Source organism: Ranitomeya variabilis, chromosome 1 (genome assembly GCF_051348905.1).
Source record: "Ranitomeya variabilis isolate aRanVar5 chromosome 1, aRanVar5.hap1, whole genome shotgun sequence".
In the NCBI taxonomy this organism is placed as follows: domain Eukaryota; kingdom Metazoa; phylum Chordata; class Amphibia; order Anura; family Dendrobatidae; genus Ranitomeya; species Ranitomeya variabilis.
The window spans coordinates 982,912,030-982,933,285 of NC_135232.1; the positions used below are offsets into that span (position 1 = coordinate 982,912,030).

The 21,256-nt window shown below is 44.4% G+C and overlaps 1 protein-coding gene across 20 annotated transcripts in view; it reads left to right on the forward strand.

Annotated features, from left to right (window-relative positions):
* RAPGEF2 (Rap guanine nucleotide exchange factor 2) overlaps nucleotides 1-19,817 on the forward strand; it is a 258,968-nt gene extending 239,151 nt beyond the window's left edge. For 8 of the 20 annotated variants that reach the window (XM_077279413.1, XM_077279414.1, XM_077279417.1 and 5 more), the window contains 11 exons: nucleotides 51-434; nucleotides 7,035-7,246; nucleotides 7,330-7,453; nucleotides 8,123-8,146; nucleotides 9,309-9,532; nucleotides 9,716-9,895; nucleotides 10,943-11,095; nucleotides 11,809-12,025; nucleotides 12,781-13,340; nucleotides 15,432-15,755; nucleotides 18,164-19,817. In XM_077279413.1, coding sequence (XP_077135528.1) covers nucleotides 51-434; nucleotides 7,035-7,246; nucleotides 7,330-7,453; nucleotides 8,123-8,146; nucleotides 9,309-9,532; nucleotides 9,716-9,895; nucleotides 10,943-11,095; nucleotides 11,809-12,025; nucleotides 12,781-13,340; nucleotides 15,432-15,755; nucleotides 18,164-18,189 — 2,428 coding nt within the window. In that variant the 3' untranslated portion in view covers nucleotides 18,190-19,817. The remainder of the gene's footprint in view (nucleotides 1-50; nucleotides 435-7,034; nucleotides 7,247-7,329; nucleotides 7,454-8,122; nucleotides 8,147-9,308; nucleotides 9,533-9,715; nucleotides 9,896-10,942; nucleotides 11,096-11,808; nucleotides 12,026-12,780; nucleotides 13,341-15,431; nucleotides 15,756-18,163) is intronic. The other 12 variants (XM_077279415.1, XM_077279419.1, XM_077279423.1 and 9 more) reach the window with 6 other exon arrangements.
* Nucleotides 19,818-21,256: the final 1,439 nt, after the last annotated feature.

The following is a 21,256-nucleotide window of genomic DNA, read 5'->3' on the forward strand; positions in this document are numbered from 1 at the left end:
CCATCCAGCCTCTTCTAAAATTTGCAGCTAACTCAGTTTCTTTATTCCAGGTATTACCTTAAAAACAACATGGAGACCGAAACGCTGTGTTCAGACGAAGATGCTCAGGACTTGTTGAGGGAAAGTCAGATTTCTTTGCTTCAGTTAAGTACTATTGAGGTGGCAACGCAGCTGTCAATGAGGAACTTTGAGCTTTTCCGGAACATTGAGCCAACAGAGTACATCGATGACCTTTTCAAGCTCAAGTCAAAAACTGGTTGCGTCAACCTCAAGAACTTTGAAGACGTGATTAACCAAGAAACTTTTTGGGTGGCTTCTGAAATTTTGAGAGAGACTAACCAGCTTAAGAGAATGAAGATCATCAAACATTTTATCAAGATCGCACTGCACTGTAGAGAGTGCAAGAACTTCAACTCCATGTTTGCAATTATTAGGTAAGAAGAATGGCTTATTGTCAGTGATGGATAATAAGGTTGTAGCGTCCTCCGGTGTTTTCTACAGCTTGTAACAAGAGAAGAGTAGCCATGTCTGTGTCGTAAAGGCAACTTGGCACAAAATTGCCTATTGTTCAAATCAGGTTATGTGATTTATTTTTTTTTACTAACTTATGTATATGTATGTGTGTCTGTGTGTATATACGTGATGTGCCATGGACGTCCATATATATATATATATATATATATATATATATATATATATATATATATATATATATATATATATATATATATATATATAGATAGATATAGATGTGTGTATATATACAGTGGAAGAAATAAGTATTTGATCCCTTGCTGACTTTGTAAGTTTGCCCACTGACAAAGACATGAACAGTCTATAATTTTAAGAGTAGGTTAATTTTAACATTGAGAGATAAAACATCAAAAATAAAATCCAGAAAATTACATTGTATAAATTATATAAATGTATTTGCATTTTGCAGTGAGAAATAAGTATTTGATCCCTCTGTCAAACAAGACTTAACGTATTTTTCAGATTATAAGGTGCACTCTTTTTGCCCCAAGTTTTGGGGGAAAATGGGGGTGCTTCTTATAATACGGATATACCTTACCCTGTAGCGTTGCTGCAGGCTGGATGAGGGGATGTCCTGCGCTGCTGCCGGTGCCCGGTGGTGCCATGGGGGTGTCCAGCGCTGCGGGAGGGGGTCTGCCCAGTGGTGCTCAAGCTGGTCTCAGGAGATCTCAGCTCTGAAATCTCATCTCCCGAGATCTCGGTGCCGAGATCTCCTTCTGCGCATGCGCCGCCCCCGGCAGCCATTTTCCCGGAGTCCACCGCACAGGAGAAAACCCATGGAACTGCCTGGGGCTCCACTGGAGACCAGCATGAGCAGCACCACCCGATACCCCCGTAGCACTGGAGACACCCACAGCTAATGCCACAGCAGGTACCTGGATCAAAGTGCATCTTTCTATTTGGAGGGCCCAGTAGGTGTTTATTTTTTACTATTTGACATGGACAGGTTACCAATTTCAGTGAGAACTATGGTGACTCTTTGGAGTAATAAACAGTTGCCTGGATTCCCTCACAGATTGCAGCTGACAACAGGGGGCAGCCTCTGGGCGTATGTATCACTGTAAATAAATTTTAGGCAGGTGTTGAAAAAAACTGTAACGTAAGTGTTTGTTACTGGGAAGCCCCAGCGGCGCGCCACACATTGGAACATCCCTCATCCCATCCTGCCTCCTCCAGCAGCGACCCTGGGACCTCAGCCACCAACCCCAGTAAGCAATAAAGACACATGGATTATAAGAAGCACCACCATTTTATTAAAAAAAAAAATTCCTATTATTTTCCTCAAAATTTGGGGTGCGTCTTATAATCCGAAAAATACAGTAAAACTTGGTGGCAAAACCCTTGTTGGCAAGGACAGCAGTCAGACGTTTTTTGTAGTTGATGATGAGGTTTGCGCACATGTCAGGAGGAATTTTGGCCCTCTCCTCTTTGCAGAACATCTCTAAATCATTAAGATATTGAGGCTGTCGCTTGGCAACTCGGAGCTTCAACTGCTTCCATTAGTTTTCTATGGGATTCAGGTCTAGAGACTGGTTAGACCACTCCATGACATTAATGTGCTTCTGTTTGAGCCACTCCTTTGTTGCCTTGGCTGTATGTTTTGGGTCATTGTCTTGCTGGAAGACCCAGCCACGACCCATTTTTAATGTCCTGGCAGAGGGAAGGAGGTTGTCACTTAGGATTTTTCAGTACATGGCTCCATCCATTCTCCCATTGATGCGGTGCAGTATTCCTGTGCCCTTAGCAAAGAAACACCCCCAAAACATAATGTTTCCACCTCCATGCTTGACAGTGGGGATGGTGTTCTTTGGGTCATAGGCAGCATTTCTCTTTCTCCAAACACGGCGAGTTGAGTTAATGCCAAAGACCTAAATTTTTGCCTCATTTGCCACAGCACCTTCTCCCAATCACTCACAGAGTCATCCAGGTGTTCACTGGCAAACTTCACACATGTGCCTTGTTGAGCAGGAGGACCTTGTGGGCACTGCAGGATTTTAAACCTTTAGGGTGTAATGTGTTACCAATGGTTTTCTTGGCGGCTGTGGTGCCAGCTGCCTTGAGATCATTAACAAGTTCCCCCCGTGCAGTTTTAGGCTGATATCTCACCTTCCTCATGATCAAAAATACCCTACAAGGTGAGATTTTGCATGGTGCCCCAGATTGATGTCTATTGACAGTCATTTTGTATTTCTTCCATTTTCTTACTATTACACCAACAGTGGTCTCCTTCTCACCCAGTGTCTTACGAATGGTTTTGTAGCCCATTCCAGCTTTGTGCAGATCTATGATCTTGTCCCTGACATCCTTATAAAACTCCCTGGTCTTGCCCATATTGTAGAGATTAGAGTCTGTATTTAATGCAGGTACCGAGTTGATTAGGAGCGTCTAACTCAGTGTTTCCCAAACTTCAGTCTTCACTGCTCCCAACAGGTCATGTTTTCAGGATTTCCATAGTGCTGCACAAGTGAGAGAACTCATTAACCTGTGCAAATACTAAGGAAATCCTGAAAACATGACCTGTTGGGGTCCGTGAGGACTGGAGTTTGGGAAACACTGGTCTAACTGGTCTGTAGGAGCGAGAACTCTTAATGGCTGGTAAGGGATCAAATACTTATTTCTCTCTGCAAAATACAAATAAATTTACATAATTTATACAATGTGATTTTCTGTATCTTATGTTTGATATTCTATCTCTCAATTTTAAAATGAATCTACCCCCCCTTAGAATTATAGACTGTTCATGTCTTTGTCAGTGGACCAACTTACAAAATCAGCAAGGCATCAAATACTTATTTCTCCCACTGTATGTTTGTATATACGGTATATGTATGTGTTTATGTACCTTTTATACTCGAGTATAAGCCGACAGCCCTAATTTTGTCACAAAAAACTGGGAAAACTTAATGACTCGAGTATAAGCCTAGGGTGGGAAATGCAGCAGCTACCGGTAAATGTCAAAAGTAAAAATAGATACCAATAAAAGTAAAATTAATTGAGACATCAGTAGGTTAAGCGTTTTTGAATATCCATATTGAATCAGTAGCCCCATATAATGCTCCAAAAAGTTTATGATGGCCCCATAAGCTGCTCCATATTAAAATATGCCCCATATAATCCTGCATAAAGGTTAACAATGGTCCCATAAGATGCTCCATAGACACATTTGCCTAATATAATGCTGCACAAATGTTGATTATGGCCCCATAAGATGCTCCATAAAGATATTTGCCCCATATAGTGCTGCACAAATGTTATGGTCCCATGAGATACTCCATAAAGATATTTGCCCCATATAGTGCTGCACTAACGTAATGGCCCCATAAGATACTCCATACAGACATTTGCCCCATATATTGCTGCACAAACGTTATGGCCCCATAAGATGCTCCATACAGACACTTGCCCCATTTGTTATTGCTGCGATAAAAAAAAAAATCACATACACCCCTCTCCGTCGCTCAGGCCCCTGGCACTTGCAATATTCACCTGCTCCTCGTTCCAGCGCTGCTCCATCTTCAGCATCTTCTGCACTGACGTTCAGGCAGAGGGCGCGCACTAACCGCGTCACCGCACCCTCTGACCTGAGCGTCACTGCAGAAGACGCTGAAGACGGAGCGGCGCCCAGAACGGGGAGCAGGTGAATATCGCGTAGCGCTGCGCTCCCCTCCCCATTATACTCACCTGCTCCTGGCGCGGTCCCTGCTTCCCCGGCGCTGCTGCTTCTTCCTGTACTGAGCGGTCACCGTTACCACTCATTACAGTAATGAATAAGCAGCTCCACCCCTATGGGAGGTGGAGCCGCATATTCATTAATGACTGGTAGCATGTGACCGCTCAGTACAGGAAGAAGCTGGAGTGCCGGGCAGCCAGTGACCTGCAGGGACCGCGCCAGGAGCAGGTGAGTATAATTAGACAGCCCCTGCTCCTCCTCCCCTGCCGACCCTGGGTATGACTCGAGTATACGCTGAGAGGGGGACTTTCAGCCCAAAAAAATGGGCTGAAAATCTCGGCTTATACTCGAGTATATACGGTATATCGATGTATGTATGTGTATATATTTCTCAATTCAAAGAAGCTTTATTAGCAGGACCAAATAAACATTAGTTTTGCTAAAGCACGTGTACAGTGGGGAATAGGAGAGTAGGAACTGTGGGGATAATGGGTGGGGACTGTAGTTACGATGGATGGGGCACATGGTGGAGGCTAAGGAAGTCCATGGCTGTCTTTCTCACAGCCTATGTACATGTGTACATGCGTGTATGTATTTGTATATATGTATGTGTGTGTATGTATGTGTATATGTACAGTACAGACCAAAAGTTTGGACACACCTTCTCATTTAAAGCTTTTTCTGTATTTTCATGACTATGAAAATTGTACATTCACACTGAAGGCATCAAAATTATGAATTAACACATGTGGAATTATATACTTAACAAAAAAGTGTGAAACAACTGAAAATATGTCTTATATTCTAGGTTCTTCAAAGTAGCCACCTTTTGCTTTGATGACTGCTTTGCAAATTGTCTCTTCAGAGAGGCAGAGGACTAGAACTCTAGTGCCACCTATTAGAAGTAGCAATCCTAGAAGTCAATGTTGACCCTTTAATGAGCCTTGTCACATGACTTAGGATAATAGCCAAACCAGAATCTCAATTTGCAGACACTGTGTTTTGGGGTACTGCCCCTCGTCAGTGCAAAGTGACTGCTTTGCACACTCTTGGCATTCTCTTGATGAGCTTACTGAGGTAGTCACCGGGAATGGTCCTCCAACAATCTTGAAGGAGTTCCCAGAGATGTTTAGCACTTGTTGGCCCTTTTGCCTTCACTCTGCGGTCCAGCTCACCCCAAACCATCTTGATTGGGTTCAGGTCTGGTGACTGTGGAGGCCATGTCATCTGGCGTAGCGCCCCATCACTCTCCTTCTTGGTCAAATAGCCCTTACACAGCCTGGAGGTGTGTTTGGGGTCATTGTCCTGTTGAAAAATAAATGATGGTCCAACTAAACGCAAACCGGATGGAATAGCATGCCGCTGCAAGATGCTGTGGTAGCCATGCTGGTTCAGTATGCCTTCAATTTTGAATAAATCCCCAACAGTGTCACCAGCAAAGCACCCCCACACCATCACACCTCCTCTTCCATGCTTCACAGTGGGAACCAGGCATGTAGAGTCCATCCGTTCACATTTTCTGCGTCGCACAAAGACACGGTGGTTGGAACCAAAGATCTCAAATTTGGGCTCATCAGACCAAAGCGCAGATTTCCACTGGTCTAATGTCCCTTCCTTGTGTTCTTTAGCCCAAACAAGTCTATTCTGCTTGTTGCCTGTCCTTAGCTGTGGTTTCCTAGCAGCTATTTTACCATGAAGGCCTGCTACACAAAGTCTCCTCTTAACAGTTGTTGTAGAGATGTGTCTGCTGCTAGAACTCTGTGGCATTGACCTGGTCTCTAATCTGAGCTGCTGTTAACCTGCGATTTCTGAGGCTGGTGACTCGGATAAACTTATACTTATAGCAGAGGTGACTCTTGGTCTTCCTTTCCTGGGGTGGTCCTCATGTGAGCCAGTTTCTTTGTAGCACTTGATGGTTTTTGCCACTGCACTTGGGTACACTTTCAAAGTTTTCCCAATTTTTCGGACTGACTGACCTTCATTTGTTAAAGTAATGATGGCCACTTGTTTTTCTTTACTTAGCTGCTTTTTTCTTGCCATAATACAAATTCTAACAGTCTTTTCAGTAGGACTATCAGCTGTGTATCCACCAGACTTCACAACTGATGGTCCCAACCCATTTATAAGGCAAGAAATCCAACTTAGTAAACCTGACAGGGCACACCTGTGAAGTGAAAACCATTTCCGGTGACTACCTCTTGAAGCTCATCAAGAGAATGCCAAGAGTGTGCAAAGCAGTCATCAAAGCAAAAGGTGGCTACTTTGAAGAACCTAGAATATAAGACATAATTTCAGTAGTTTCACACTTTTTTGTTAAGTATATAATTCCACGTGTTAATTCATAGTTTTGGTGCCTTCAGTGTGAATGTACAATTTTCATAGTCATGAAAATACAGAAAAATCTTTAGATGAGATGGTGTCCAAACTTTTGGTCTGTACTGTATATATTGTATGTAAGCATAATTCTTGCAATTTTCAGAGCCCGTACAGTCTTCTTTTCATTATCCTCACAGGCAAAATTACAATGAGTACAGCCTATACACTGTAGATAACATGGCTCCATTTTTGACAATAGTTGATGATCAAGCTTACCTCCTCCCCCTACTTCACAATGAAAAAATACACACACACACACACACACACACACACAGTCAGGCTGATGAAACATTCTCTCTGAGAAGGTAAAATTAGTGTACTTTCCTGTACATAGGCTGTGATAGGTCCGTTGATGCTTGGTCAATGCAGGTACCATTATTGTACCTACTTTCTGTAGGCGTGTGAATGTAGAACATACAGAATATATCTATTACTGTTATTCACTCTATTCCAGTGGCTTAAATTTGGCTCCAGTGTCAAGACTACGAACAACATGGGAAAAACTCCCTAGTAAATATGAAAAACTTTTTCAAGATCTACAAGACCTCTTTGACCCATCAAGGAACATGGCGAAATATCGGAATGTACTAAACAGCCAGAACCTCCAGCCGCCCATCATCCCTCTGTTTCCTGTTATTAAGAAAGACCTCACTTTCCTACATGAAGGTGATCAGATTATTCCATTTCAATATGTATTAATTATAAACACTTACAGGAACCCTAAAAACGAATCTTTTTTTGCCTTCCAGGCAATGACTCAAAAGTCGAAGGATTGGTAAACTTTGAGAAACTAAGGATGATTGCAAAAGAAATTCGCCATGTTGGCAGAATGGCCTCCGTGAACATGGACCCTGCCCTGATGTTCCGTACGAGGTGCGCTTATGTTTTTGATTCTTTCTTCTGCTTGCAAAATTCTAATAAATGTACTACTCTGGTGGCACAATGCTCATTAGTTTTAGGATTTTAAACTGAATATAAAAAATGAAGAACTATTCCTAGCAGATTCGTGGAGGCATTTCTGAGTCTGTTAAAAATAAAGTATACCTATAATTTATTTTTATACTTTAGCCTCTTCCCCACTGATCGTCCTGTTAATCAGTGGGGGTCCAGGTCCTGAGTCCCAACCGATCTTAAAAAAGAAAAAAAAAAAAAAAGTTCTGACACACGCAGCTACCCAGGCAGAAGTACTTGGCTCCTGCATGACCGGGTGCTGCAGACTTTCTTGGCCCCATACACTGCTCTGCACGTGAGCTCCTGCAGGAGTTGGGCACTTCTTTGTGATAATACTGCGCATTTCAGAACTTAAGGCCTGAATATGAATATACATTATTAGATCTAGCAATATAACACTCTGTGTTTGGGGACTTGGAGGTATTAGACCACACCTGGTAATGCTCTCCTGTGTGTGCCATTTGGAAGTGTCTGTTGGCTGCCCGTGTGTCTTGTCCTGTGGTCTGGGCCTTTCTTTCTGAGCTTGTGATCTTTCTTTCTCCCTGTTTCTTTCTATACACTTGCTTCTCCCTCCATGGCTCTCACTTGCAGGAAGAAGAAGTGGAGAAGTTTGGGGTGAGTTTGTTGGTGCCCTTGTTGCCCACTGCCACATATTATTTCCATCCTTTCCATTCGCATTATTTCCTTTCTTGTGCTTTTCGCTTTGTGTTACCTTTTAACCTTCTTGCCAGCGGACTAATGATTTACTGAGCTGATCTAGGGTTAGTGGGTCCATCACAGGAAACAAAATGTCAGTTTCTTCATTATGATATACAAATGAATCCTGTACACGTGGCCTAGAAATGCTTCTTCAGATGCGACACTGCATTTGGTGTCAGCCATGGCAGCGGGACTTCTTCATCAAACGTGCTTATCATCTGATTGGTCCTTGTTTCCATTTTATGGGGTCATTTGTTCTTTTGTTTACCCCTTTGGCTTCATAGTAGGCAAAGCCAGAACTGATCCCATAATTATGTGACAATAGTTTCCGGCATCCAGCAGATCAGTTGTCCCGTTTGGTTCTAGAGCTGGAACAGACGAGCTATATTGTGGCTGCCGGACTGGGGCACAGTGTACAGGTTTATAAGCAGTTGTGTCCGAGCAGACAGGACCCAGCCTTCCTCACTTGCCATATTTCTACTTACACACGCATAGTTAACCAACCCACCACAAAAAGTACTAGTGTATTGTTAGTTACACTTGTTCTCGGGGCTTGGTAAGTGACACCGGATGCAGAAGGTAACTCATAGTGACGGCTTCATCCTCCTCAGTAAGGTCCATAGTGCATGGTCATCAACCTGGACCACTTCAAACACTAACCCGCTACGTTACTGACCACAGAACGTGTAGCTAACCCCGTAATAGTCTCCATCACTCGCCACCAGTAACTGCAGTAAAACGGCCAGTGTTCTCAGCATGAGCTTTTTCCCATTAATAATATAGTTGATGGCTAAGGTCCAAGCTGCAGCTTTACATCGTCCAGATAGGTTAGGATCGGGTTACTTGAGCCCATTGCTGTAGCTTTAATCTGTGTGTTATGTTTAGGCGAAATATTTTGCATAGTACGTAGTTTTTTCCTAGTGTTTGACTAGTTATTTGTTTCTGTACTAGCTTTACTTACTGGAATGAGGCATGTTGAGCATAAATTCCCTCATATTTCCCTTGCATGACTACATTTTTCTCCATCATGTCATGAGATGACTCCGTTATTTCATTGTGAATGGTCTTCTGTTTCCAGGTCGCTCAGTCAGGGCAGCACCAATGCCACTGTCCTCGACGTGGCACAGACCGGAGGTCACAAAAAGCGAGTTCGACGCAGCTCTTTCCTCAATGCCAAGAAGCTGTACGAGGATGCACAGATGGCTCGCAAAGTGAAGCAGTACTTGTCCGATCTGGATCTTGAGATGGATGAAGAGAATCTGCAGACGCTGTCAGTGCAGTGTGAGCCAGCAACAAATACATGTAAGCAACACGCCACAATCTGCTCAGGTGGAAGTCGATTTAAGCCCTTGGACTATTAGTCTTAGATGTGTGCAGTGAAGGGCTGCATTCATTATAGAACGTTCCTGATTGGACGGATTTTGGGTCTAATGTCTTTATAAACATTATTTTGACTAGTTTTTTAACTTTTCTTTTTTTTTAAAGTGCCAAAAACCCCTTGTGACAAGAGATCAGGGAAATCTGACACGTCACCAGTCGCACCACGGGCAGCAACGCAGCAGAAGCAGCAGCCAACGTTAAAGCCAAATCAGGCATTGCAGGTGCCCGCTGTGTCGCTCTATCCGTCTAGGAAGAAAGTGCCAGTCAAGGATCTTCCTCCCTTCGGTTAGTGAAATTATTTACCACTTTTAATAGACTCCTAGTTGGTGGCTATCCGTTTAAGCCAAGTAAAGTATTGAAAAGTTGAAGGCACTCTGTAGCTGGAGAACATAAGTGGGGTCCCAACCCCTGCCAACATCAGAAAAAAGAACTCTGCGCGATGCTCACAAGGGTAATTAGTGTTGGAGATCCAATTTGCATTCCATGTAGTAATTAAACTTCTGAGAGTTCTAGGATATATATGTGGAGTTCTTTCTTTTTTTTTGGATAAATTAATTAAAGGCATACAGAATAGACTCTGTGCCTCGCAATAGTTGGGCTGCTCTATGGACAAGATGCTTTTTTCTACTGGTAGGTAAGAAGTCCTGGATTGCAGATTTAAACGGTTATACCCAAGATGGGGAATAATTTACTCTCTGTAGGGGATAATTCACTGATCGCTGGGGCTCCAACCACTGTGACAGCCACCTTCCACCTCCAGTGGTCCCTACATAGGGGCTCTGAAGCCCTGGAAGTGTCCTAGCACAGCTGTTTTGAATGGAGCAGAGGTGCAGGTATCTCAACTTCGATTCCATTCATTATCTATGGAACTGCTGGAGAAAATAGTTCAACTCTCTGCAAATTTTGTCAGTCCGATAAATGAATGGGTTCCAGTGTGTCTGGATAGGGGATGACTTGCTATCGTAGGAATAAACCTTTTATGGGTTAATTGCACAGTTTCAGCCCATGTTTCCTGATCTCCAATGATCCAGTTTAATCAGCAGGTGAGGCCACATCTGCTGAAGGGGAAATGTAACATTACATGCCAGCTATTTACACAAATATCCGTCTATTGAACACCGTGTCCTCCGGGTCTGAACAAGAGGAGAGGGAATCCCAAGCAAAGGCCGACTATAGCGTTACCTATGAAATATCCCCTGTACATATCCCCATTGTGACCAAATGTAAAGAAAAGTAGAAATGTAGACGACTTTGTAACGTTTCAGTTACAGACCCTCACCCCCATACCCTTAGATCAGGTTCTTTCATACTGATATATGTCCTCTCTAAAAGGCATCAACTCACCACAAGCGTTAAAGAAAATTCTTTCGTTATCAGAAGAAGGAAGCTTAGAGCGCCACAAGAAGGGGGCAGATGACACGCTATCGAATGCTTCATCGCAGCTCTCTTCTCCACCCACCTCTCCACAGAGCTCTCCTAGAAAAGGTACTACGGCCAGATGTCCACCAAACCGTGCTGTGCGTAGGCCTGCCATTAGCACCGATGTGTATGTAGGCTGGCCGTTAGCACCGATGTGTACGTAGGCCGGCCGTTAGCACCGATGTGTACGTAGGCCGGCCGTTAGCACCGATGTGTACGTAGGCCGGCCGTTAGCACCGATGTGTCCGTAGGCCGGCTATTAGCACCGATGTGTACGTAGGCCGGCTATTAGCACCGATGTGTACGTAGGCCGGCTATTAGCACCGATGTGTACGTAGGCCGGCCGTTAGCGCTGACGTGTACATAGGCCAGCCGTAAGCCCCGACGTGTACGTAGGCCGGCCGTTAGCACTGACGTGTACGTAGGCCGGCCGTTAACGCCGATGTGTACGTAGGCCGGCCGTTAGCGCCGATGTGTACGTTGGCCGGCAGTTGGCACCGATGTGTACGTAGGCCGGCCATTAGCACCGATGTGTAGCTGCTCCTAGTAACACAGAGGAGAACCCCTAATTAAGCACAGTGACCTCTTTATCACATATTTACCCCTCCCTAAGACTGTTAGCTCAGCGCTCCTTCCTGATGATTAACCACTTCATGACTTGGTGCCACTTTGCTACCAGTCTGATTGTTCTCTGTAGTGTGAATAGAGCTAGTCTTGCCAGTGCACAGTGGGCCCAGCAGGCGACGATCTGGTTCATTTGTTAATAATTTGCTTTGCAGGTTACACTTTGGCAGCCAGTGGCACTGTGGATAACTTCTCCGACTCTGGGCACAGCGAGATCTCTTCCCGCTCCAGCATTGTTAGCAATTCCTCATTTGACGGCATGCACCTGCATGATGATCGACGGCAGAGGCATTCAGTGAGCATTGTGGACGCTAATCTAGGTGTGGTGCGGCCTGACAGGAGAGCCATGATGGACGTGGACCCCTGCATAGGGTAGGTCTCTTGTAGTGCATCACTAACACCACCACCTCCTTGAATTAAGCTGATTTATTGTCAGTTGTCCAGACCTCCAGCAGTTTCACCACTTGGATCACTTGTATGTCATTAGATTAAAGGGCTTGTCCAGGGCTGCGACATTGCTAACCTGTTTTTCAAATAGGTCATCAATATCAGATCAGTGGGGTCTGACAGCTGGCATCACTATTAACCACTTAAGATCTGGAGCTGTGGCCCCTTGATATACAGTCTACAGGGTCTGATATTAATTACTAAATGGAGCTGAGCTTCAGTACCTGAGAACGGCCACTACACGGCGTACAGAGCTGTTCTGGCGCTGTACGCACTGCACTTCTGCTAATAAGCGATTGGTGGGAGTGCCGGGTATCATACCCCACGGATCTGCTATCGGTTATCTATCATAGAATGAGGTCATCCATGTTGTCTTGAGCATCCTTTTTAAGGTATTTCTGACATCAAGCATGGCGCAGCTTGCAGCATCTTTCAAGCTGTCAATAATAAAAACACTGATGAAGCTCAAGTCAGCGAGGTCTTCCTGGATCCATCAGAAAATGGAGGCCATAATTATTAATGTGTGTGTATAAACTGGTTAGTTTTCTTTTCCTAATGGTCTCGAACACTAATATATCTTAGTACATGATTTCATTGTGTTGTAAAATCCAAACAACTGCTTTGTTAGTGATGTGGTCTCCATGCCGAGTAACGAGACTTCTTTTTCTCTCTCGTTCTAGTCCTTACACACATTTGGCAGAGAGTAGAGGCTTGTACGCTGCAGCTACGGTTCTGTCCTCTCCCAGCATGGAGGAGCTCTCCCAGGACCAGGGTGACCGGGCATCCCTGGATGCTGCGGACAGTGGACGTGGTAGTTGGACATCTTGCTCTAGTGGCTCTCATGACAATATACAGACTATTCCGCACCAGAGGAGCTGGGAGACTCTTCAGTTTGGTCATGTTCAGTATGATGGCACACCAGATGGAGCAGGTTTCTGGCCACCAGGGACTCATCTAGACCAGGTTAATTTTCCTGATCATAGCACAAAGTATGGCAGACACAATCCGGGAAGAGAGGCTTTAGATCAAGCACAGTCCAGAGCAAGCTGGGCATCATCCACTGGCTACTGGGGTGAGGACTCTGAGGGTGACACTGGCACCATTAAGAGAAGAGGTGGAAAAGATGTTTCCCTTGAAACAGAAACCAGTAGCCTAACATCCGGGATGTCCGAGGAAGCAAAGACTCCACCAGTGCCCACACACATAGCCGTAACAGCGTCTTCATCAAAAGGTCTTATTGGTAAGAACAAGTTATCTTACTACTTCCATCTGCTGGGAAATGTTGTGATGCCAAGTATTATTCATATGCTATATAACCAGATAAGTGAACTGATTGTTCCCGATGAGCAGAGAAATTCATATTTTCTAACCAGTGATGATTCCCAAATATACTTGCAGTATAAAAAAAAAAGTTATAAAAGAAAAAAACAAAACAAAAAAGACTTCTTAAGAAAGTTTAATAATGTGGCAGCGCGTAATCATAATTGCATCAATGTATATCCAGTAAGTCAATGATGGCCCAGATAGAAAGGCATGACTTACAGGTCTCCTCACCAGCAGCACCTTGTAAAGTGCAGCATTTGGGTAATTGGCACATATAGTCATGCCAAGGGCTTAGGTCGAAAGGGATTTTATTTTTATTGGTTGTTAAAAAAAAAATAAAAAAAAAGTTGACAATGGAGGGATTTTGGGGTGAAGGGAAACCTGTCGGGTCGCGCAAGCCTCCCCTCAGACTGCACCCGTAATGATTTAGAGTCATGATCTGGTATCGTCGTCCTGTCCCTGATTTCCTAAACTTATGTCCACAAAAAACTACTTTATGTGCAACTTATCCCGGAGTAGCCCGGCACAGCGACTTGCATAGGTGAACAGCTTCATTCCTCTCTGGGCGTCCACAAGCTGGATAAACCCCCTGCGTTTATCACCACATTGTCCGTGCCCAGGAAGGCATAGTGTTGCCATATCCCGCCTATCCAGAGGTGGGCAGGATGGAACGTGCCAGTCACACCCAGCAGAGAGAACGAGGCCGGACTACATGGGAAGCAATGTCTCGCTGGACTGACCTGCATGTGCCAAGCTGGTTTACCCACATGAGTAACTGTATGGGCCAGCAGGGACAGGAGTGTAACTCTGATCATGGCTCCGTGTCATTGTGGTGCTGGCTCGTGGCCCCGACTGCTTGCCTGTGATGTGATAAAGTCATAAAAGAAGCATTCCTTACCTGTTGGATCCTCGCTGTCCCAGCGCTGCTCCAGTGCGTCTCCCCAGCCTTTGTATACCGGGCTGCAGTATATTACAAGTATATCTTACAAGTACACAAAGACCGGTAAATACACTTTATAAAAGGTGTTGATATATTATAGCACCCCATAAACTAGGGGATAAACAATGACCACAAAGTATCACATCCTCATCAATTGGTATATGCTACAATTAAGGGGTGGGGGGCTGTTTATTCATATAGCCGTCTTCTGATCTCTAAAATGAAGAGTCGGACATAGAATCTCAATTAAAAACTTTACCTATTGAGGGCAAAAGCAGGGGCGAAACTCAGCCTCTTATCAGCGCCCACTAGGCACTATGGCACACGGGATCCCTTCACATAAAACCACTCTGAAAGCTGCCTGGCCCCCCGACGTGCCCTAGTAATAACCCCACATGGGACAGTCTTCTCCTCAGCCACGTAGATAATGGAGTACGTATGCACAGAAATGCTACTGGAGGGAAAAGGAGCAGAGAAAGCTGAGCGGATGTATCCGTCCCTAGGATGCTGTGTGCACAAGAACTTCTAGAGAAATACAATTCTATATGGCAGCGATTTAAGGAGCATTTTAACACTACAAGATATTTATGAACAAGCATTGTTAGAAACCCTCTTTTCACAATAATGTTGATGTATAAACAGGCAGTAATGGCAGTCTGTGTGCACTGAGCCATGTAGCATAGATCCCTCCGTGCGCATCATTTGCTTTGCCCTGCCTCTGTAAGCAGACATTTAAATAACCGCTGATCAGTAAAAGTTTACCGATCGGCAATCATATTGTGCCACTGTATAAACAGACCTTAGTTATCGGTGTAATGACCATCAGAACTAAGGACACTGTGACTGAATAACAGCTGGAGATTGTAGGGGAACAGGAGCTTGATTTTCGGTAACCCCAGACTCTGCATGTACGGATGTCGCTGTGCAATGGTAGAGCCGCCAACACTGCAGAAGAGAAAAATCAGGCAGGCATTGCCCGGTGACTTTACACTTGGCAGTATAGAGTTTGCTTTTGTTTTATCTCCTTGGTTTGGTTTCTCTTGTGACAATAATTGTCTCTTATGGTAGTGTATTGTGTTACCACAGCACGGAAGGATGGGCGATACAGAGAGCCACCACCCACACCACCAGGATATGTAGGAATCCCCATCGCAGAGTTTGCTGATGGACACCCACAATTATCTAGGAAGCCTCCAGACTACAACGTAGCACTACAACGCTCCAGGATGATGGCCCGAAGGAGCGACAGTGAAGGAGCTCCAGCTACATCCCCACCTTCTCATAATCACCCTTGTAACAAGTCTGTTAACAAGCCACAATGGCATAAACCCAACGAGACAGATCCACGGCTTGCCAAATATCAGACACAAGGGGTAGCAGCAAAGGATGATGGTAAGTGTATAGCTACTTCTGGGTCATTGATGGATTGAAGCTATGAAAGAACCACAGTGCTCTAGAGCAGAGTCCTGTATGGTGTCTGTATATAACCGGGATAGAGGTGGGGTCTATATATTACATACTCCGCTGCATTCCCTGGCTGCTGATACATGCTGCCGTATCGGACACTGGCTGTGTGATTTCTGCCAGGTATGTTTGACTCTGAAGCACAGCAGCGTGTTTTTTTTAAACGCAGCACCGCAGGCTAGCCAGAATGGTGGGTCAACAACAACTTCTCCCCACCCACTGCCAGTGAGTGACAGTTCTCTCCCTGTTTGCGGGTATGGGGAGGGACCGGTCACTCCAGGGCAGCGGCAGGGAGAAGCCTCTGGGAACCCGCCTTCCGATTAGTCTCCCGTGCAGCTCGGTCCACGACTGCTTTTAGATTATGATTTTCTATGACACGCCGCAGCATGTGAGTCAAACATACATGGCTGAAATCGTACAGACAGTGTCTGATACATGCTGCCCATGGTTCATGCAGCATGTATGAGCAGACCTATTTTACAGTCTCCCTGACAGATTCTCTTTATTGTAAAGACATGGCTGTGATGGGGCTGATATACAGATTAACGTGGTACCTTTGGTGACCGGCCTTTCCTGCGTGAAATCTCTTCAGAGGAGGCAAGTTACTGATAAAGCAATGGGAAAGTGTATATGCTTGATCACTGCAAAACATTGTGGCTTGGTGCTCGGAAGAAAGATACTAAGAAATTGGACGGAGGGGCTGGGGAATTGGGCGGAGGGGCTGGTGGAATTGGACGGAGGGGCTGGTGGAATTGGACGGAGGGGCTGGTGGAATTGGACGGAGGGGCTGGTGGAATTGGACGGAGGGGCTGGTGGAATTGGACGGAGGGGCTGGTGGAATTGGACGGAGGGGCTGGTGGAATTGGGCGGAGGGGCTGGTGGAATTGGGCGGAGGACCTGGTGGAATTGGGCGGAGGGCCTGGTGGAATTGGGCGGAGGGCCTGGTGGAATTGGGCGGAGGGCCTGGTGGAATTGGGCGGAGGGCCTGGTGGAATTGGGCGGAGGGCCTGGTGGAATTGGGCGGAGGGCCTGGTGGAATTGGGCGGAGGGCCTGGTGGAATTGGGCGGAGGGCCTGGTGGAATTGGGCGGAGGGCCTGGTGGAATTGGGCGGAGGGCCTGGTGGAATTGGGCGGAGGGGCTGGGGAATTGGACGGAGGGGTCGGGGAAGTGAAGGGAGGGGCTGGGGAATTGGACGGAGGGGTCGGGGAAGTGAAGGGAGGGGCTGGGGAATTGGACGGAGGGGCCGGGGAATTGGACGGAGGGGCCGGGGAATTGGACGGAGGGGCCGGGGAATTGGACGGAGGGGCCGGGGAATTGGACGGAGGGGCCGGGGAATTGGACGGAGGGGCGAAGTATGAGAGTAGTAGTGGAACCAGCTCACCTATAAGACTGAAGGCGTGCAGGAGCAGAGGAATATGTTATGATCAAACGAGTAGATACACAGAAAACGTTGTAGATTTTTGCTCCTTAAAATTCCAAACTTTATTCTAAAAGATTAAATCTGAATTCCTTGTAGCAATCTGGCGTTCTTCAACTGAGCTGAAGCCCAAGAACGCCGGAGTGCATTGGAAACTCGTTGCCTATTTATTGTTAATTGGAAATTATTTTTAATCCTTTTGAATTAAGTTTAGAATTTTAAAGAGCTGGAATCTACCTTTTTTTTTTTTCCTCGCAGGTAGGAGAAGACCCAGTGTACAGTGGAGCCCATGTGCCCCAAAATCTAATTAGCAGAACAACAAAGTGGATTTCTTCCCCAATGATATGAATTTAACCTGTATATCAGCCCCTGTACACCTATGTCTTTACATTACAAAATTGTCCTGACAGGTTCTCTGTGAAGGTTCTTACCAAGGAAGGGTCACTTCTTTTGTTTTTTGTTTTTCTTTTTTGTCTACCTTTTCAGCCACTGGCTCATTCGAGTGGGTCCTCTATTCTTATAATGTGTTGGCATATTGCTATTCTCTCCCCCTCTTCCATAAAGCCCTGCACTTGACATATGTCACAGTGTATCCTTTTTCATAAAAAGTAAAGCTATGCCGACGCTTTCTGGATCTTTTCACGTGAGCATACTATGGGCACATAATCCCATTTGTATGAAGATGGAAGATGTTTTGGGACCACTAGTCCTACTCCCTCTAATATTGTGGCCTGTTGATTTATTTTTTGACTTGAAGGCTTTCCCCTTTGTGTTCCCTTATTGTGAGTTGACTTCTCCATGTTTTTTCTATGTATTTTTAGGCACTTTCCATATTAGTGGCTTATCCTAATGCCTCGATCAGGTGCAGCGTGTTTTTATATACATATTTTCTATGCGTTTTATTCCTTTCTCTTGCAGATGATGAACAAGTGTCTGCTGTATGAGGTTAGGCCCTCGTCCTGTTCTAGGATAAGGCACCAGAAATGGAGAGCACAAGAGGATGCCCAATCTGATTGGCGCCCGTGGAGCAGTTTCCTCCTCTGCCTTACAAGCAGCGCTGGGCATCGAATATCCTTCTGTTCTACCCCCTGGCATGTGAAATACTGTGAAGACATCACCGCCGCACTTTGCCTCCTCTGCAAGTTGTGCTGCTTGAGAAAAACTGTGCAGGAAGCTGCAATCTGATGGAAGCTGACTGAATCTTGCACAGTATCATTCCAAATTTGTCAGTCACCACATCAGCAATCACTTCTATTGCACTTCTTCATGCCTGGATGGTGTCTTTCTTTCTTTTTTAACTCTTGGTTTTAACTTTTAGCCAAGGCTAGCCTTTGCCTCCTGTTTGGCCAGCTAGTCATGTGCTTCTATCAGCCATTTTTAACTTTAGCTGAGATTGCATTTCAATCGTTTCTGTACACAGGTTTATTGAGTTGGTTTACAATTCTGTTCCAATCTGACCCCGACGCGCGCCGTGCGCTGTCATGAGAGGTGCACGCGTTCCGCTTGGGGAGCGTCTTTGTTACATCAGGATATTTACAGTATTATTTCACATCTAAGTTATGACTTATTTTTTTATGTTTATATAGAGATTTTTAATTGGAAAAAAAAGAACTGGATTATATATAAAGTAACGGCAGCTTGGGACATTCAATTAATGCTACTAGTTGTTAATACTGAGCAAATTTGGTAGCCTTTTTTCATCTTTGATCTAAAAAAAAAACAAAACCTAAATCAGTCTGTTCAACAACCATTGTCATGACCTAGGCATTCCCGTATATGAGACGTCATTGTGGGACGCTGCACTTGTAGAGAAGGCTCATGGGTAGCATCCATCTGCTCACAGCTGCTATTTTACCCTTTAATGACTGAAATCGCCATCTTTCTCCCTTTGCACAGACTCCGGATACCTGAAGGCTGCCAATCCGAGTAATACTCCTGTGTGAGGAACTTATGATCTTGGATTATTATACTTTTTTTTTTCCCATTTTTCTCTAAACTGATCATATTGATCAGTGGTTTAACATATATAAATATATGTATACAAGTTTAAAGAAAACAAGGAAAGAAATGACGGTGTTTTTTTCACTGTGGAAGATGACAACAGTGCTTTATTTAATGCTTCGATGCTGTTATCATGGCTTTTGTCGACCTTCCCTCTATATCACATTGTCAGTTATGCCTATGTAATTTTCCATGTAATATGCATTTATTTGCCAGCTTTTTTCTGTAGGTGATGGAGCTGCTGCACAGAGGCAGACACAAGGCCCGATCGATCTCCCATTGCACAAAGCATCATATAGCGGTAGATTATAGGACTGCTAACCTCGGTTCGCTCTGTGATGTCCAGTGCAGAATGTACAACTAACTGGTGATTTCATCATGCTTTTGATACTACTTGTACCTGTATGTCTTTTAGAAAGACATTGGTAGAGTCTGTATCCCTTTTGTATTTTTAATACAATAATTGTACATATTGGTTATATTTTTGTTGAAAATGGTAGAAATGTACTATGTTTATGCTTCTACATCCAGTTTGTATGAAGCTGGAGAATAAATAAATATTATAACAGTTCCTGGCGGCTAATTCCTCCACTGGTTCATGGTATAGTAATGTGCGTGCATATACAGCCAATTAAATGGTCACTGTCGTTTCAACCAACTTTGCATAAATCAAGAGTACAGACAAATATAAGGCGCTTTGTAATGTATCTTATCTGAGAAATCTGCTTCCTTCTCTTATTATTACTGCTTACCTTAAACACCATTGATGTGCCTCAGGTGCTCATCATTCACACTCACAAAAACTTCTCACATCCACATTGGTGAAAGCAAGATGAATTCAAAATACAGTGAGGCGTCAGGTTACAGCTCCTGTTACATTCTATAGAGAGGCAGGAGGCATGAGGAACAGTCTGTGAAAACATGGAGAAACAGAGATTGTTTTGAAGCTTGGGTGTGATTAAAGGGAAAAGAGAAAGAAGGATCCACATAGCAAAGTCATAGATATTATGTTTATTCCATGCGATTAAAAAAAATAGAATATCCAAACAGTTAAAAATATGTTTTAATCACATGTAATAAAGATTATACCTTTTATGACTTTGTCACGTGGATTCTATTTTTTATGGATTACCGGTGGTCCACGGATTTGGATCCAGGCAAACTACCTATTACACAGCACAGAATGACAAAATATAGGCGCTCAGTGAACCCTTGACATTGCCAGATACACGGGCGAAATCTGACACATTGGGACCTCTGTGCAAGAAATGTGTTTGGGTCCCCTGTCCTTTTATGGCAACCAAGCTATAAATATATAGATATAGCTCGGTTGCTATATAATATATCTATTTGGACAGACAACATTTTTCTAATTTTGGTTATAGACATTACCACAATGAATTTTAAACAAAACAATTCAGATGCAGTTGAAGTTCAGACTTTCAGCTTTCATTTGAGGGTATCCACATTAAAATTGGATGAAGGGTTTAGGAGTTTCAGCTCCTTAACATGTGCCACCCTGTTTTTAATTGGACCAAAAGTAATTGGACAATTGGCTCCAAGGCTGTTTCATGGACAGGTGTGGGCAGTCCCTTCGTTATGTCATTCTCAATTAAGCAGATAAAAGGCCTGGAGTTGATCTGAGGTATGGTGCTTGCATTTGGAAGGTTTTGCAGTGAAGTAAACATGCGGTCAAAGGAGCTCTCCATGCAGGTGAAACAAGCCATCCTTAAGCTGCGAAAACAGAAAAACCCCCTCCGAGAAATTGCTACAATATTAGGAGTGGCAAAATCTACAGTTTGGTACATCCTGAGAAAGAAAGAAAGCACTGGTGAACTCAGACCTGGACGCCCACGGAAGACAACAATGGTGGATGATCGCAGAATAATCTCCATGGTGAAGAGAAACCCCTTCACAACAGCCAACCAAGTGAACATCACTCTCCAGGAGGTCGGCGTATCAATATCCAAATCTACCATAAAGAGAAGACTGCATGAAAGTAAATACAGA